The sequence below is a fragment of the Pleurodeles waltl genome, chromosome 1_2 (genome assembly GCF_031143425.1).
Source record: "Pleurodeles waltl isolate 20211129_DDA chromosome 1_2, aPleWal1.hap1.20221129, whole genome shotgun sequence".
Classification (NCBI taxonomy): Eukaryota; Metazoa; Chordata; class Amphibia; order Caudata; family Salamandridae; genus Pleurodeles; species Pleurodeles waltl.
Window position 1 is genome coordinate 1,298,139,483 of NC_090437.1, and position 14,457 is coordinate 1,298,153,939.

General features: G+C 47.8%; 1 protein-coding gene across 4 annotated transcripts in view; it reads left to right on the forward strand.

Moving 5' to 3' along the window:
- The window catches only part of LOC138250501 (uncharacterized), a 328,067-nt gene that overhangs the window by 25,172 nt on the left and 288,438 nt on the right, over window positions 1-14,457 (forward strand). For all 4 annotated transcript variants that reach the window (XM_069205460.1, XM_069205468.1, XM_069205442.1 and 1 more), the window contains exon 2: window positions 7,302-10,905. In XM_069205460.1, coding sequence (XP_069061561.1) covers window positions 7,453-10,905 — 3,453 coding nt within the window. In that variant the 5' untranslated portion in view covers window positions 7,302-7,452. The remainder of the gene's footprint in view (window positions 1-7,301; window positions 10,906-14,457) is intronic.

Below are 14,457 nucleotides of genomic sequence, written 5' to 3' on the forward strand. Positions count from 1 at the left end.
CTGGAGTCTAGATCAGATATAGCAGGGCGATTGGTGATAGTTAAAATACAATTTGGTGGTCGTAATCTGGTCCTAGCAGGTTACTATGGCCCCAACTGCGACGATATAGAATCTTTAAAGCATCTCTTTTCTCAGCTTCTTGAATTTTCGGACCCGGTTATTTTGATGGGTGATTTCAATGTGGTATTAGACAATGAGCTGGATAGGCATAACTGCAAATCACGAGGCACGCCTAGTCGCAACAATATTTAAGGAGGATGATGAAGGAATTTGGCCTGTGCGATATTTGGAGACAAAGGGTGGGAAATAGCAGGGACAGGGATTTTTCTTTTTTTAATAAGAAATATAGACCTGCCTCTCGAATCGATTATTAGATACTCGTCTGAGAGAGGAGGTGAAGAATATAGCGTATCTGCCCTCGCATTTATCAGACCACTCTGCGGTGGTGTTAAATAGGAGTTTGCGGCAGACAAGTTTTAGTAATCGGTGGACGATTGATCGATCCTTGTTATTAGATCAGGAGGTGTTGTTAAAGCTGCGTAAGGAATCCGAATTCTTTTTCAGTGTAAACTTGGGCTCCGCCCCTTTATCTGTAGTATGGGACACGTTTAAAGCGGTCATTCGCGGGGAGATAAGGAGTAGTTCCATCCAGAAACATAAACGGCAGAGAGACGAGATTAACGCGCTAGAGCAGGAAATGCGAAAATATAAAGTCGAAATAATAGAAGCAGGGGAGACGGAGGCTTTGAGGGCCAGCTTGGATGGGTTGAGAAGCCAGTTGGAGAAGATACTACAGTGAAGAATTCAAAGGAAATGGGAAGCAAGCAAATTGGCCCATTTTGAATATGGGGAAAATGCTGGGAAATTGTTAGCCTGGAAAGGCAAAACAGATCGTGTTAGGAACTACATTAAGGAGGTTGAAATAGAGCATTCAGGCGAAAAAAGAACGGATGAGGTGGCAATAGAATCGGCTTTTCGAAACTTTTTTTCACAACTGTATTCGGAGGGGTTAGAAGTGGATGAAGGTATGGTAACGGATTGGATGGGGGCTGATATATCCTTAGGTTTATCGTTGCAGGAGAGGGAAGCATTGAATGCTCTAATAACGGCTGAGGAAATTAGGAGAACCCTGATTAGTAGTAAGTCGGGGACGGCACCGGGCCCGGATGGTATCCCAGTGGAAGTTTATAAGGTACTAGGGGACTCAATTATCCCAGTATTGACTGAGTTGTTTGGGGGGGATCCTGGAATTTGGTAATGACATTCCTCTTTCGTGGAATGAGGCGGTGATCTCTTTAATTTTGAAACCGGATAAAAATCCAGCGAAATGTGCTTCTTACAGGCCTATATCATTGCTGAACAGCGATTACAAATTGCTTGCTAAGATTCTAGCGGATAGGTTGAGTAAGATAGCGAATAACTTGGTGCACCCGGATCAAAAAGGCTTTTCTAAAGGCAGATATCTACATGAATTAACTTTTGAACTAATCGGGGCAATAGATATGGCTACGTTTGGGTCGCCATTGGCAATTATTATCTTAGATGCAATGAAGGCCTTCGACCAAGTGAATTGGAACTTTTTGAAATCGGTCTGGAGGTGGGCCAATTTAGGATCCAAGTTTTGTGGGGTTATTGACCAGATCTATACATCACCTTGTGCTAAGATTCTGGTGAATGGTAAACTTACGGACCCCATTACAATCTCAAGAGGTACTAGGCAGGGTTGCCCCCCTGTCGCCTGTATTGTTCAATCTGTATATTGAGCGGTTTGCTAGAAAAATCAGACAAAATCCTCTTATCTCGCCCTTTCGCTGCAATGGCTGGGATAAGAAAATCTCTTTATATGCAGACGACTTACTGATATATACTAATAACCTGCCTTTAGCCTTTAACACAGTTAAAGATCTTGCCAAACAATTTGGAAGGATATCAGGGTATCGGATTAATGTGGGGAAAACAGAAACTATGCAGTGGAATATGGAAGTAGGGTCAATATCAAACAAGCAGGAAATACGGTACCTGGGCTTTTTAGTGACCCAAAATTTGAAGGATTTAGTGGAAAGGAATGCACGGAAGTTATTAGTGGAATGTAAAGCTATGCTACAAAAATGGGCATATCTCCCCTTGACGATTCTCAGGAGGATAAATTTAATTAAGATGTTTATTCTGCCCAAATGGAATTTTGTGTTTTCAGCTATACCTTTGGCAATGCATAAGGGATACCTGGATAAAATGCAGCAAGCATCAAAGGGGCCGACGATATCGTGGAAAAAATTATGCAGAAGAAGGGAAAAAGGAAGACTGGCTCCACCTGATCTGACATATTATGCTTTGGCTTTCTTGTTTAAAAACTCAAGGATGTTGTTTCTGTCCCCAGACGGCTCAGCAGTGGGCAGAATGTATAAGGCTATGGTGTTATCTGTGAAAGGGGCATTAAAGTCTTCTATTTAAATTCGGCGACCCTAAATTTTTCAAAAAAGTTAAATTAAAAGTGCTGCAAGGAGCTGGTATCAGCTGAGACGACGGTTGGGTGTACACTATTACAGCTATCAGGCCCCTATCTGGGATTCCCCGGGCACCCCAGAATGCTGTCAAGATATCCTAGCATTACCACTTAAAAGGGTAGGTGTGGAAAGGTGGGGTGAGCTTGCGCGAGAGGGTACCTTACTTTTTTGGGATGAATTGGTAAGAATAACGGACGGATCTCTGTCCAGGTTAAAATATCTACAGATAAGAGAGTGGGCAAAAGAAATTAAGGGGGGATTGGGAGTGGTAAATGCTCTGGAGGATTCTTTTTTAGATCTGGCGGACTCCGCTCCTGTGAAGAGGTTGGCGGTTTGGTATTGGGAAATATTAGAAACTCTTGATGAGAATTTTGTCCTGCCAAACAAGTTATGGGGCAAGGTGATGTCAGGTGACAAGATTGGGTTATGGTGGAAGAAGTCGTTTGTGACTTTGTATGAAGTAGTGAAGCCTGCCCCATTAAGGAAAAATCATCTTTATACTCTACACAGAGCATATATATCTCCGGCAAAACTTGCCAAGTTTAAGAAGAGGGAGGTGATTAAATGTCCGAAATGTGGCGGGCCAGGAGCAACGGATATACATATGTTCTGGGACTGCCCCGCTATTCGGTTGTTTTGGGAGGAGGCTTTCAGGGCAATATCATCTATGTTAGGCTGGAAAATTAATATATCACTCCCATTGATTATATTTGGGCAGCTTCAGGATGAGGGTATATGGAGCAGGGTGAATAAAGCTAATCGCACATTTTTGTTTTATGTAATTGTGCTCGGCTGGAACGAAATTTGTAAAAATTGGATGAAGGAGCACCCTCCGAGCTATACAGATTGGTTTAATGCAGTTCTTCGTGAGGTGAATATGGACCTAAATGTGCAGGGCTCTAAGAGAAACGTAGAACTGTGGTCATCATTATTAAAATGGGAGGGAGTAGTCTGAATCTGTTTTCCTGTTAATATCTGCTACTTCGTATCTATGTGAAATTGGGTTGGTTATGTTCTCTCTCCAGTCCAATGATTAGCCACCGTTTGATGCTCCTGCAGGTTTGCTTAGGCCAGTGGTTCCCAAACTTTTTCCATCCCCGGCTCCTTTGACCTATTGGCCGTGTTGGCCACGGCTCCCCATTATGTTACTTTTTTTTGGGCGGGTGGGGGAACGTAATCCCAGCCTGTACCTGTACCTACACTATTTACAGTTTGTCTTCTTTATTCTCTCGTTCAGGTTCCTGAAAACCATTTATTGGAAACTATTTTTGTTCTTTTGTCATAGGGATATTATTATTGGTACTTTGGCGCCCTCCGCTGGTCACAATAATTAATGCAGGGGGTTTAGTTTCCAATACCACGATGAAAAGCTACCGATTCAAAGCACCTCCGAGTGGTTTCCAGACTGTGTGCGGCGCCCCTGGCTAGTATTGACGGCGCACCAGGGAGCCGCGGCGCACAGTTTGGGAACCACTGGCTTAGGCAGACCGGGAGATACAAAGGTGCATCCCTTGACTTGAGTCTCTCCTCTTAGTCAGAGGGTGAGAAGGTTACAGGAACAAAGAGGTGGCTCAGTAAGCGGGGTTGAATGAGGACAAAAAAAAAAACCTGGAATTTATGCTTACCGATCCTCCCAGTATGCAGAAAGGTGCCAAAATAAAGTGCAACAGGGGATCAAGAGACTCAACTCGTAAGTTACATTTATCAAGCCATGCAAGGCCACCTTGTGCGGTGTTGCCTGGCTTCATAAATCTAGAGTAATGCAACGCAAATAGCTGCATTGTTACTCTGCCCTGGGAAGGCGCTCCGTGGGTGGTGCTTGGATATTTCCAGGCATCCACCCATGACTTTTTGGCGCATTCCCAGATTTACCGTTACTGATAGACCTGGCAATGCATCAAAATCCTACGCCTTTCGGGATTGTTTTTGTGTACTAAGGTGCTCTTTCCAGCACAAAAACAATCCTACTTATAGTGCAGGCACCCTTGCACTACAGTACAAGGGTGTCTGCATAGGCGCTAGGCAACACATTGCGTGCCAGCACAGGAAAAAGGTGGGAATGCGCCGTACAAATTTTAAATACAACTCATTCCTGCCCTTTCCCTATCACGCAGCATACCAAGGTAACCTGTCGCTGCACTGCATGGTACCAAAGGGACAAGTAGATTTTTTTTTTTTAAACAGGACAAGCAGATTTGTAAAGCAACCTGTCCCACGGACATGTATATATTTTAATAAATTCCACTCCCCTGTAAAATATAAATTATTTAAATAAACTATAATGTTGCTCTGTACAATAGGAGCCCAGGCCACATATAGAGTACACATAAGGGACTTTTTCTTAGTTCATTCGTTGTCATCACAAGCGGGGCTGGAATGTTTCCCAGTTTCTATTTAAAAGCTCACTTTTAATAAATACTTCTCGATGTTGAGGTAGAAGTGATGTATTAAGGTGAAACTGTTTTGTGTGTTATGCATGCTTTTTTGAATTTTGAAGACACCTTGCCATATTGTAACATGTTTGTTGTGTTAAATACATTGCAAGTATTTCCATGGCTTGGATGGTGCATGGGCTCTTAGAACTGGCCATTGGCTTGCTCTGCTTTCCCTGTTAATTTGTTAACTCGTTCACCTTTACTTTCATAGAATATTACACTTTCTCATGAATAATGTTCTCAATAGATATCAACATGAAAATTTGAACTGGCACATAATATTGCCATTATAGTTCTACAATGAATACTTCATTATGGATTTGCTTGTGAACACTGTATGGTTTGCCTGGGGAACCATTTTGTTCTTGAATAACATTCTTAGAGCTAACAGTAAGACCTAATGGATCAGCAATATAAATAACATAAACTTGAAGAATTTTAAGGTGCATTTTAGTAACTCGTTGAAATTATTACAGGCAAAATGTTATAATGTTGCAAATTATTGCTGGGGGGGAAGTCCTATATGAAAGATGGCATTCTCGTCAGTAAGAGTGCATTGAGCCGTAGTAAAATTATTTTAAAATCTATTATGGCAAGTGAGATTCAATTCTGATATCCTACAACATATATTTTAAGTTTAGGAAAAACGTGAAGCTTTGAAGGCAAATTAGAATTCTTTAGCAACTGGTCCTGTTCATGTATGATAATGCTCTTAAGAGTGCAAGCCTTCAAAATGTGTAATGCACTGTGCCCTAAATGGGCGACATCTATAGTTACACTGCATTACTTCCTCCCATTCTTTTTTCATGTGGTCGTGCTCTCTAAGGGCTGACTGTATGGTTACATGACCATGTTTCTTTCAAATGCTATTTTTATTGCGGTGTCCTCTGGGGGCTGTTCTGCGCATTGCAGTCAACATACTATAATACTCTCTGCACAAACTCACCCCACAATGCTTTGCAGGGCACTACTTTTGCAAAACATTTTTGCTTATGACTCAGCCTGTGGTGGTCGTAGGACAATGGGACCACCTTCAAAATGCTCTTGTCTACATCATCTCTGGGTCACTACACTAGTTTAGTGGGTACCTCAAAATAACCCCTCCCACCATTCAGTGTCTTAAGCGTTCTCATGTCTACAACATTCATTTTCCAGCTAGGAGAAGCATTGTTTTAACAACCTTGCTTGTAATATCATTGCAAGAGGCTGCTAGCCCTAAAAACGCCCTTTAGCGGCTAAGTATATGGTTACACTGCATTACTTTCTCGTGTTCTTTCCTCATGGGGGTATTCTCTCTAAAGGGCTAACAATATGGTTACATGACCATGTTTTTTTTTTTTTTTTTTTTACTTTTAACAAATGTTTGTCATGGTGCCCTATATAGGAGCTGTTTTGAGCATTAGTCTAATGCCAAAATATTATTTAGGATACAGGTTTATATGATAATTGTATATGCTTTAATAAACTCTCCTTATTACAATTATGACCTTGATTCAGGCCAACTTAACATCCTTATTACACTGACAGGTGACACCCTTCTAGTTCATTTCTCCTCTCTAGCTGTCTTGTCTTTTTTGGCAAATTGTGCCAGCCAGCAACTCTGATGGGGTGGTGAAATTGGTATTCTATTGGAATTAGCATGGCAGAATTAAATTACGATGCTAAATGGCAACATTTCCATTTGTTGCTGCAGCTAGAGGAAAAGGGTAAATAGAAGTGCTTTAGTTATATGCAGGGCTACTGGAATTAAGTGGCACAAAAATACAAAATTATGTGGCAGGGTTGACCAATTTATGTGGCAAAAGCCCAGGTATGAATTTTTCTTTTTGTTTCCTTTCCTTTCTTTGTTTGCCTATCTTACCTTTACAGTTTCCCCACCTCTTGTTCTCTCCATAAAGAACAGAATTGAAATACATGGGCGTTTGAGCTTATGGGATTGGTGTGGCATTGAGGGAAAATATGGCTCTAACTTTGAGCATGTAAGACAGTGGAGGTAGGAGAAGCAATTTATTGCTGTGGTATTCAAGGCTACTGGAGTAGAGTCCATAAAATGTTTGGGTTCTCCTCAGTGGTGCTGGTGACTAATCTTGTTCTGCAATGGATGGACTTGAAAGAGGCTCTGTCTTTAGTGGGAGAAATAGCCCCTGTGAAAGGTGGTAAAGTATGTGTTTGGGCACCGTTGAGTGACCGGTTTACTGTCACAATTTAGTATTGTGGGTCTGTCAAACTCGAGGTGTAGGGTTAAAATATTGTGCAGCAAGAAATATATTTAGTTAGCTGGTATAGTAATTTTAATATGTCAAAGTTCATATTGTGTATCAATTCTGTTGACATTCTGTGTTCTGTTTGTTTTTATCTGCAGGGTTGAAAAACTGTCCACCGTTTGTGAATTCCATGGGCCACTGAGACGTGCATCCTCAGTTCTTACTCTGCAGCATCCATCATTGCCCATTTGCTGGCTTTGGTTGTATAAACAGAACAACTGATTAGATGTTCTCTTGCTCAACATTCCAATGGCACATCAGATGTCTCGAGGTGATTTTTCAGCTCAAAGATTAAGACCAACAAACAATCCAGAGATGAACCAATATGGCACCAGGGAGTTTGGATCAAACCAGTTTAGTATGAGGGAGCCTGGCATGAGTCAGCTTGACATGAACCGGGCCGGCAGGGTGCATGCCGGCTTGCACCAGTTGGGTATGAATCAGCAGGACAGAATGGTCTCGCCTATGAATGAGCGCAATATGAGTCATCCAAACATGGACCAACGTGACATGGGTTCATCATTCTTTGGCAGGCATGATATTGGCCCTTCTTTCATGGGTCAGCGTGATGTGGGCCCTCATTTCATGGGTCAACATGAAAGGGTCCCACCCCTTATGGGCCAGCGTGATATGGGATCCTCAGTCATTGGCCAGCATGAAAGGCCTCACTCTTTCATGGGTCAAGCTGATAGGATGCCCCCTCTCATGAGCCAGCGTGATAGGATCCCGCCACAGCTTGGCCATCGTGATTCAGTCCCATCTCTTTTGAATCAGCGTAGTGTGGGCCACAATGACATGGGAAATCCTGCTGTGAGCCATCGTGATATGAACAGTTACGAAGGGATTCAGCATGGCTTAAACCAATCTCACATCAACCAGCCAGCTATTAACCCAGCTGTTCCTTTTCTTGGTGCATCGTCGGGAGCAGGGAGTGATCGTGGGACAATTGATGGAACTGGTTTGCCTGTCCTAGACAGAATGGGTAGTGGTCAGAGATATCATCAGTCTCATTATGCAGGCTCAGAGTTCAGTCGAAATGTGGGACAATACAGCACACTTGATACGGTCGTACCAGCTCCAGTGTCTCAGTATGTTGGTGATCAAAGGTTTAAAAAAACTCCCATGAATTTTCCAAACTCTCATCAAGTGGGACTCGAAACAAAATCTACTCCAAGTGCTTGGGAATGCCAGACAAGCACATCCGTAAAAAACGACGATTTTTCATTGGAGAGTGCTACAAGTATTCTGGCAAGCTTTGGATTAAGCAGTGAAGACCTAAAAGAGCTTGCCAGCTACCCTGATGAAATGCTTACTCCGGAGAACATGCCAGTGATTTTAAAGAATATTCGATTGCGCAAAGCTAATGCTCCAGTGCCAAGTTCAAACTCCGATGGTAGTCGAAAAACGCCATGCATTGATGAGTTTCAGAAGAAGTGGAATGATTACACACTTTCTAAGAAATATACATGCAATGAAGATTCAGACAAGAGAATAAGTGAGGACAGCAGTAAAGTTGATCAGTCTAGTGTGAATGTGGGTAGCAGAGACAGTGCAGGTATTGAGCAATACTCTGGTGCATATACAAGTAAGCTGCGTAGATACCAACTGGGTGATCCTAATATGCCCTTTAAAAATGTCCAAAATGAACATGAGTCAAATTCCACAAAAATGTCCATAGATCTGCCAGGCAGGACAGATATTCCCAGTTCATTTAAGGACGTGGCCGTGAGAAATACTTCCAGTAAAAACAATAATTCCCAAAGTTTGCACCCTGGTAATCCTTATCCTGCACAGGCGGGAGTGGCGGCGGGTCCCAAGGGGGGTCCACAGGCGGCGGGTCCCAAGGGGGGTCCACAGGCGGCGGGTCCCAAGGGGGGTCCACAGGCGGCGGGTCCCAAGGGGGGTCCACAGGCGGCGGGTCCCAAGGGGGGTCCACAGGCGGCGGGTCCCAAGGCGGGTCCACAGGCGGCGGGTCCCAAGGCGGGTCCCAAGGCGGGTCCACAGGCGGCGGGTCCCAAGGCGGGTCCACAGGCGGCGGGTCCCAAGGCGGGTCCACAGGCGGCGGGTCCACAGGCGGGTCCACAGGCGGCGGGTCCCAAGGCGGGTCCACAGGCGGCGGGTCCCAAGGCGGGTCCACAGGCGGCGGGTCCCAAGGCGGCAGCGGATCCCAAGGTGGCGGCAGGTCCCAAGGCGGGGGTGGCGGCAGGTCCCAAGGCGGGGGTGGCGGCAGGTCCCAAGGCGGGGGTGGCGGCAGGTCCCAAGGCGGGGGTGGCGGCAAGTCCCAAGGCGGGGGCTGGGCCGGCGGCGGGTCCCAAGGCGGGGGCTGGGCCGGCGGCGGGTCCCAAGGCGGGGGCTGGGCCGGCGGCGGGTCCCAAGGCGGGGGCTGGGCCGGCGGCGGGTCCCAAGGCGGGGGCTGGGCCGGCGGCGGGTCCCAAGGCGGGGGCTGGGCCGGCGGCGGGTCCCAAGGCGGGGGCTGGGCCGGCGGCGGGTCCCAAGGCGGGGGCTGGGCCCAAGGCGGGTCCCAAGGCGGGGGCTGGGCCGGCGGCGGGTCCCAAGGCGGGGGCTGGGCCGGCGGCGGGTCCCAAGGCGGGGGCTGGGCCCAAGGCGGGGGCGGGTCCCAAGGCGGGGACTGGGCCGGCGGCGGGTCCCAAGGCGGGGGCGGGTCCCAAGGCGGGGGCTGGGCCGGCGGCGGGCCCCAAGGCTGTGACTGCCTCACCGGCGGGCCCCAAGGCTGTGACTGCCTCACCGGCGGGCCCCAAGGCTGTGACTGCCTCACCGGCGGGCCCCAAGGCTGTGACTGCCTCACCGGCGGGCCCCAAGGCTGTGACTGCCTCACCGGCGGGCCCCAAGGCTGTGACTGCCTCACCGGCGGGCCCCAAGGCTGTGACTGCCTCACCGGCGGGCCCCAAGGCTGTGACTGCCTCACCGGCGGGCCCCAAGGCTGTGACTGCCTCACCGGCGGGCCCCAAGGCTGTGACTGCCTCACCGGCGGGCCCCAAGGCTGTGACTGCCTCACCGGCGGGCCCCAAGGCTGTGACTGCCTCACCGGCCGGCCCCAAGGCTGTGACTGCCTCACCGGCCGGCCCCAAGGCTGTGACTGCCTCACCGGCGGGCCCCAAGGCTGTGACTGCCTCACCGGCCGGCCCCAAGGCTGTGACTGCCTCACCGGCCGGCCCCAAGGCTGTGACTGCCTCACCGGCCGGGCCCAAGGCTGTCACTGGGGCGGCGGCCAGGGCCAAGGCTGTGGCACCCACAGAGACCACATCTGGGCCTGAGGCACCTGATGGCATGACTGGGACTAGCAAGCCTGCAGATAGTCAGGTGCCCCTAGATGGCAAGTCTAGGGCACCCCCGGGTGGCAAGGCTGGGGCATCCCTAGGTGGCTGTGCAAGCATACCTCAGGAAAGCAACATTGCTGCACCTTTGGGAGGCAAGGCAGGGGAACCTCTTAGAGACGTTACTATGTCATCCCTGAGTAACCAGCCTGATGCGCCATGTATTGAGATGAGACCTGTACTAACACATGTGAAGCAATTATCTACTTCTCAGCATCTTGATATGGAAGCAGATGCGTCAACAATAGATGCTCTGATGAAGATTGAGGCTCCCACCACATCTATGATACACGATTACAGCGCTGCAATACCAAGAATATTTCCTCATGCATGTTCTCTGTGTAATATATACTCAAAACATTTTAAGGTAAGTTGTTTTTTTTGTTTTTTTTTCTCTCCTCCCAATATTATGGATATTCATTGTTTTTTTTTTTTTCCCAATTAAACAATTTACAGCTATGAATCATACTACTAAAGCTGTATAGGTTTCCACCAGGTCATTGTGGTCGGAAGTTTTTAAAGCATGTCAGCCTGTCTAGTAACTACACTGTATTCAGTTTGAGTTCATGCTGCTGAAACACTGAGCAGTTTCATATTGATTAAACTGGCGTCAGAAACTTTGGTGTCTGTTTTCGAAAGTAGTTTCCTGTTTCTATGTTTACCAGCCTCAAAAAATGTTCTTGAGTGCTTTTTCTTGTGATACTTTGCATATTCTGATTCATGAACATGATGAACTGGATCTCTGAACATGGACAGTTTCTCTGATGCCGAGTTTTTTTTTTTTTTTTCTCTTTAAAATAATGCATTCATTATTTACTGTTAATGGCATTACTCCTAGTCCTACTTCCTCACCTTCCTTAAGTAACCAATGAGGCCCCTTGCCTCACGTAGATCCCTCCCATCCCCTTCTTAAGTGTCCCCCTGCCCCAGGCCCCTCCTGTACAGAAACAAGCCAAAAGCAACTCAAGTGTCCTGTACCGGGAGGGCGGGAGGGAACTGTAAGTAAGGCGAGGGAGTAGGACTAGGAGTAATGCCATTAACGGTAAGTAATGGATGCATTACCTCCCGTCCCTTCCTTAAGTAACCAATGAGACATAGCAAGAAATCAGGAGACCAACATCTGATTTGCAATGCAGAAACACCCCTATTCAGTCATAGAGGACAATACCGTCTGTCCCAAAACTGACTCCAAACACCCCAATTCAGCAATTCTGTAGTGGCGAATGTAAGGAAATTTCTCCTTGGCATGGTTACCCCAGACCTTTTGCCTTTGCTGATGCCAAGTTATGATTTTAAAGTGTCCTGAGGCCTGCTAACCAGGCCCCAGCACCAGTGTTCTTTCCCTAACCTGTACCTTTGTCTCCACAATTGGCACACCCTGGCATCCAGGTAAGTCCCTTGTAACTGGTACCCCTGGTACCAAGGGCCCTGCTGCCAGGGAAGGTCTCTAAGGGCTGCAGCATGTTATGCCACCCTGGGGGACCCCTCACTCAGCACAGACACACTACTTGCCAGCTTGTGTGTGCTGGTGGGGAGAAAATGACTAAGTCAACATGGCACTCCCCTCAGGGTGCCATGCCAACCTCACACTGCCTCTGGCATAGATAAGTCACCCCTCTAGCAGGCCTTACAGCCCTAAGGCAGGGTGCACTACACCACAGGTTAGCAAAACCTTAGACATTGTAAGTGCAGGGTAGCCATAAGAGTATATGGTCTGGGAGTCTGTCATACACGAACTCCACAGCACCATAATGGCTACACTAAAAACTGGTATCAAACTTCTCAGCACAATAAATGCACACTGATGCCAGTGTACATTTTATTGTGAAATACACCCAGAGGGCACCTTAGAGATGCCCTCTGAAAACATACCCGACTTCGTTTGTGGCTGACTAGTTTTTGCCAGCCTGCCACACACCAGACATGTTGCTGGCCACATGGGGAGAGTGCCTTTGTCACTTTGTGGCCAGGAACAAAGCCTGTACTGGGTGGAGGTGCTTCTCAAAGGCTCACCCCCTTTGTTACAGCACCACAGGGCATCCCAGCTAGTGGAGATGCCCGCTCCCTCCGGCCACGGCCCCACTTTTGGCGGCAAGGCCGGAGGAGAAAATGAAAAAAACAAGGAGTCGTCACTGGCCAGACAGGACAACCCCTAAGGTGTCTTGAGCTGAGGTGAATGACTTTTAGAAATCCTCCATCTTGCAGATGGAAGATTCCCCCAATAGGAATAGGGATGTGCCACCCCTCCCCTCAGGGAGGAGGCACAAAGAGGGTGTAGCCACCCTCGGGGCTAGCAGCCATTGGCTACTAACCTCCCAAACCTAAACAAACACCTAAATTGAGTATTTAGGGGCCACCAGAACCAAGCAAGATAGATTCCTGCAACCTGAAGACGAACGACTGCTGACATGAAGCCCTGCAGAGAAGACGGAGACCCCAACTGCTTTGGCCCCAGCCCTACCGGCCTGTCTCCCCACTTCAAGAAAAACTGCAACAGTGACGCGTCCCCCAGGGTCCCGCGACCTCTGAAGCCTCAGAGGACTACCCTGCATCTAAAAGGACCAAGAACTCCCGAGGACATTGGCCCTGTTCCAAAGAAACTGCAGCTTTGCAACAAATAAGCAACTTTTAAAGACTACACGTTTCCCGCCGGAAACTTGAGACTTTCCACTCTGCACCGACGCCCCTGGCTCGACCTGTGGAAAAACAACACTACAGGGAGGACTCCCCGGCGACTGCGAGCCCGTGAGTATTCAGAGTTAACCCCCCTGAGCCTCCACAGTGACGCCTGCAGAGGGAATCCAGAGGCTCCCCCTGACCGCGACTGCCTGCTTCAAAGAACCAGACGCCTGGGAAACACACTGCACCCGCAGCCCCCAGGACCTGAAGGATCCGACCTCCAGTGCAGGAGCGACCCCTAGTTGGCCCTATCCCTTGCCCAGGTGGTGGCTACCCAGAGGAGCCCCTCCCCCCACCCCCCCCTGCCTGCCTGCATCGCTGAAGAGACCCCTGGGTCTCTTTCCCATTGAAGCCTATTGCAAACCCGACGCCTATTTGCACTCTGCACCCGGCCGCCCCAGTGCCGCTGAAGGTGTACTTTCTGTGCTGACTTGTGCCCCCCCCCCCGTGCCCTACAAAACCCCCCTGGTCTGCCCTCCGAAGTCGCGGGTACTTACCTGCTGGCAGACTGGAACCGGGGCACCCCTATCTCCATTGAAGCCTATGTGTTTTGGGCACCACTTTGACCTCTGCACCTGACCGGCCCAGAGCTGCTGGTGTGGTAACTTTGGGGTTGCCCTGAACCCCCCAACGGTGGGCTACCTTGGACCCAACTTTGAACCCTGTAAGTGCTTTACTTGCCTGTGAACCTAACAAATACCTCCCCCAGGAACTGTTGATTTTTGCACTGTCCAATTTTAAAATAGCTTATTGCCATTTTTGCCAAAACTGTACATGCTATTTTGATGATTCAAAGTTCCTAAGATACCTGAGTGAAATACCTTTCATTTAAAGTATTGTATGTAAATCTTGAACCTGTGGTTCTTAAAATAAACTAAGAAGATATTTTTCTATATAAATACCTATTGGCCTGGAATTGTCTGTGTGTGTGTACAACAAATGCTTAACACTACCCTCTGATAAGCCTACTGCTTGACCACACTACCACAAAATAGAGCATTAGAATTAGCTCTTTTTGCCACTATCTAACCTCTAAGGGGAACCCTTGGTCTCTGTGCATGCTATTTCTTACTTTGAAATAGTACATACAGAGCCAACTTCCTACAGCGAACAAAAGTGGAGAGAGTGGCCCAAGTAGATGCCCTACAAATCATCACCGAAGCACCCTGCAACTCAGCCGCCATACCCTAATTGGAACGACCCTGAATTCCCGGGGGATGCACTACCCCTTTCAAAGCAT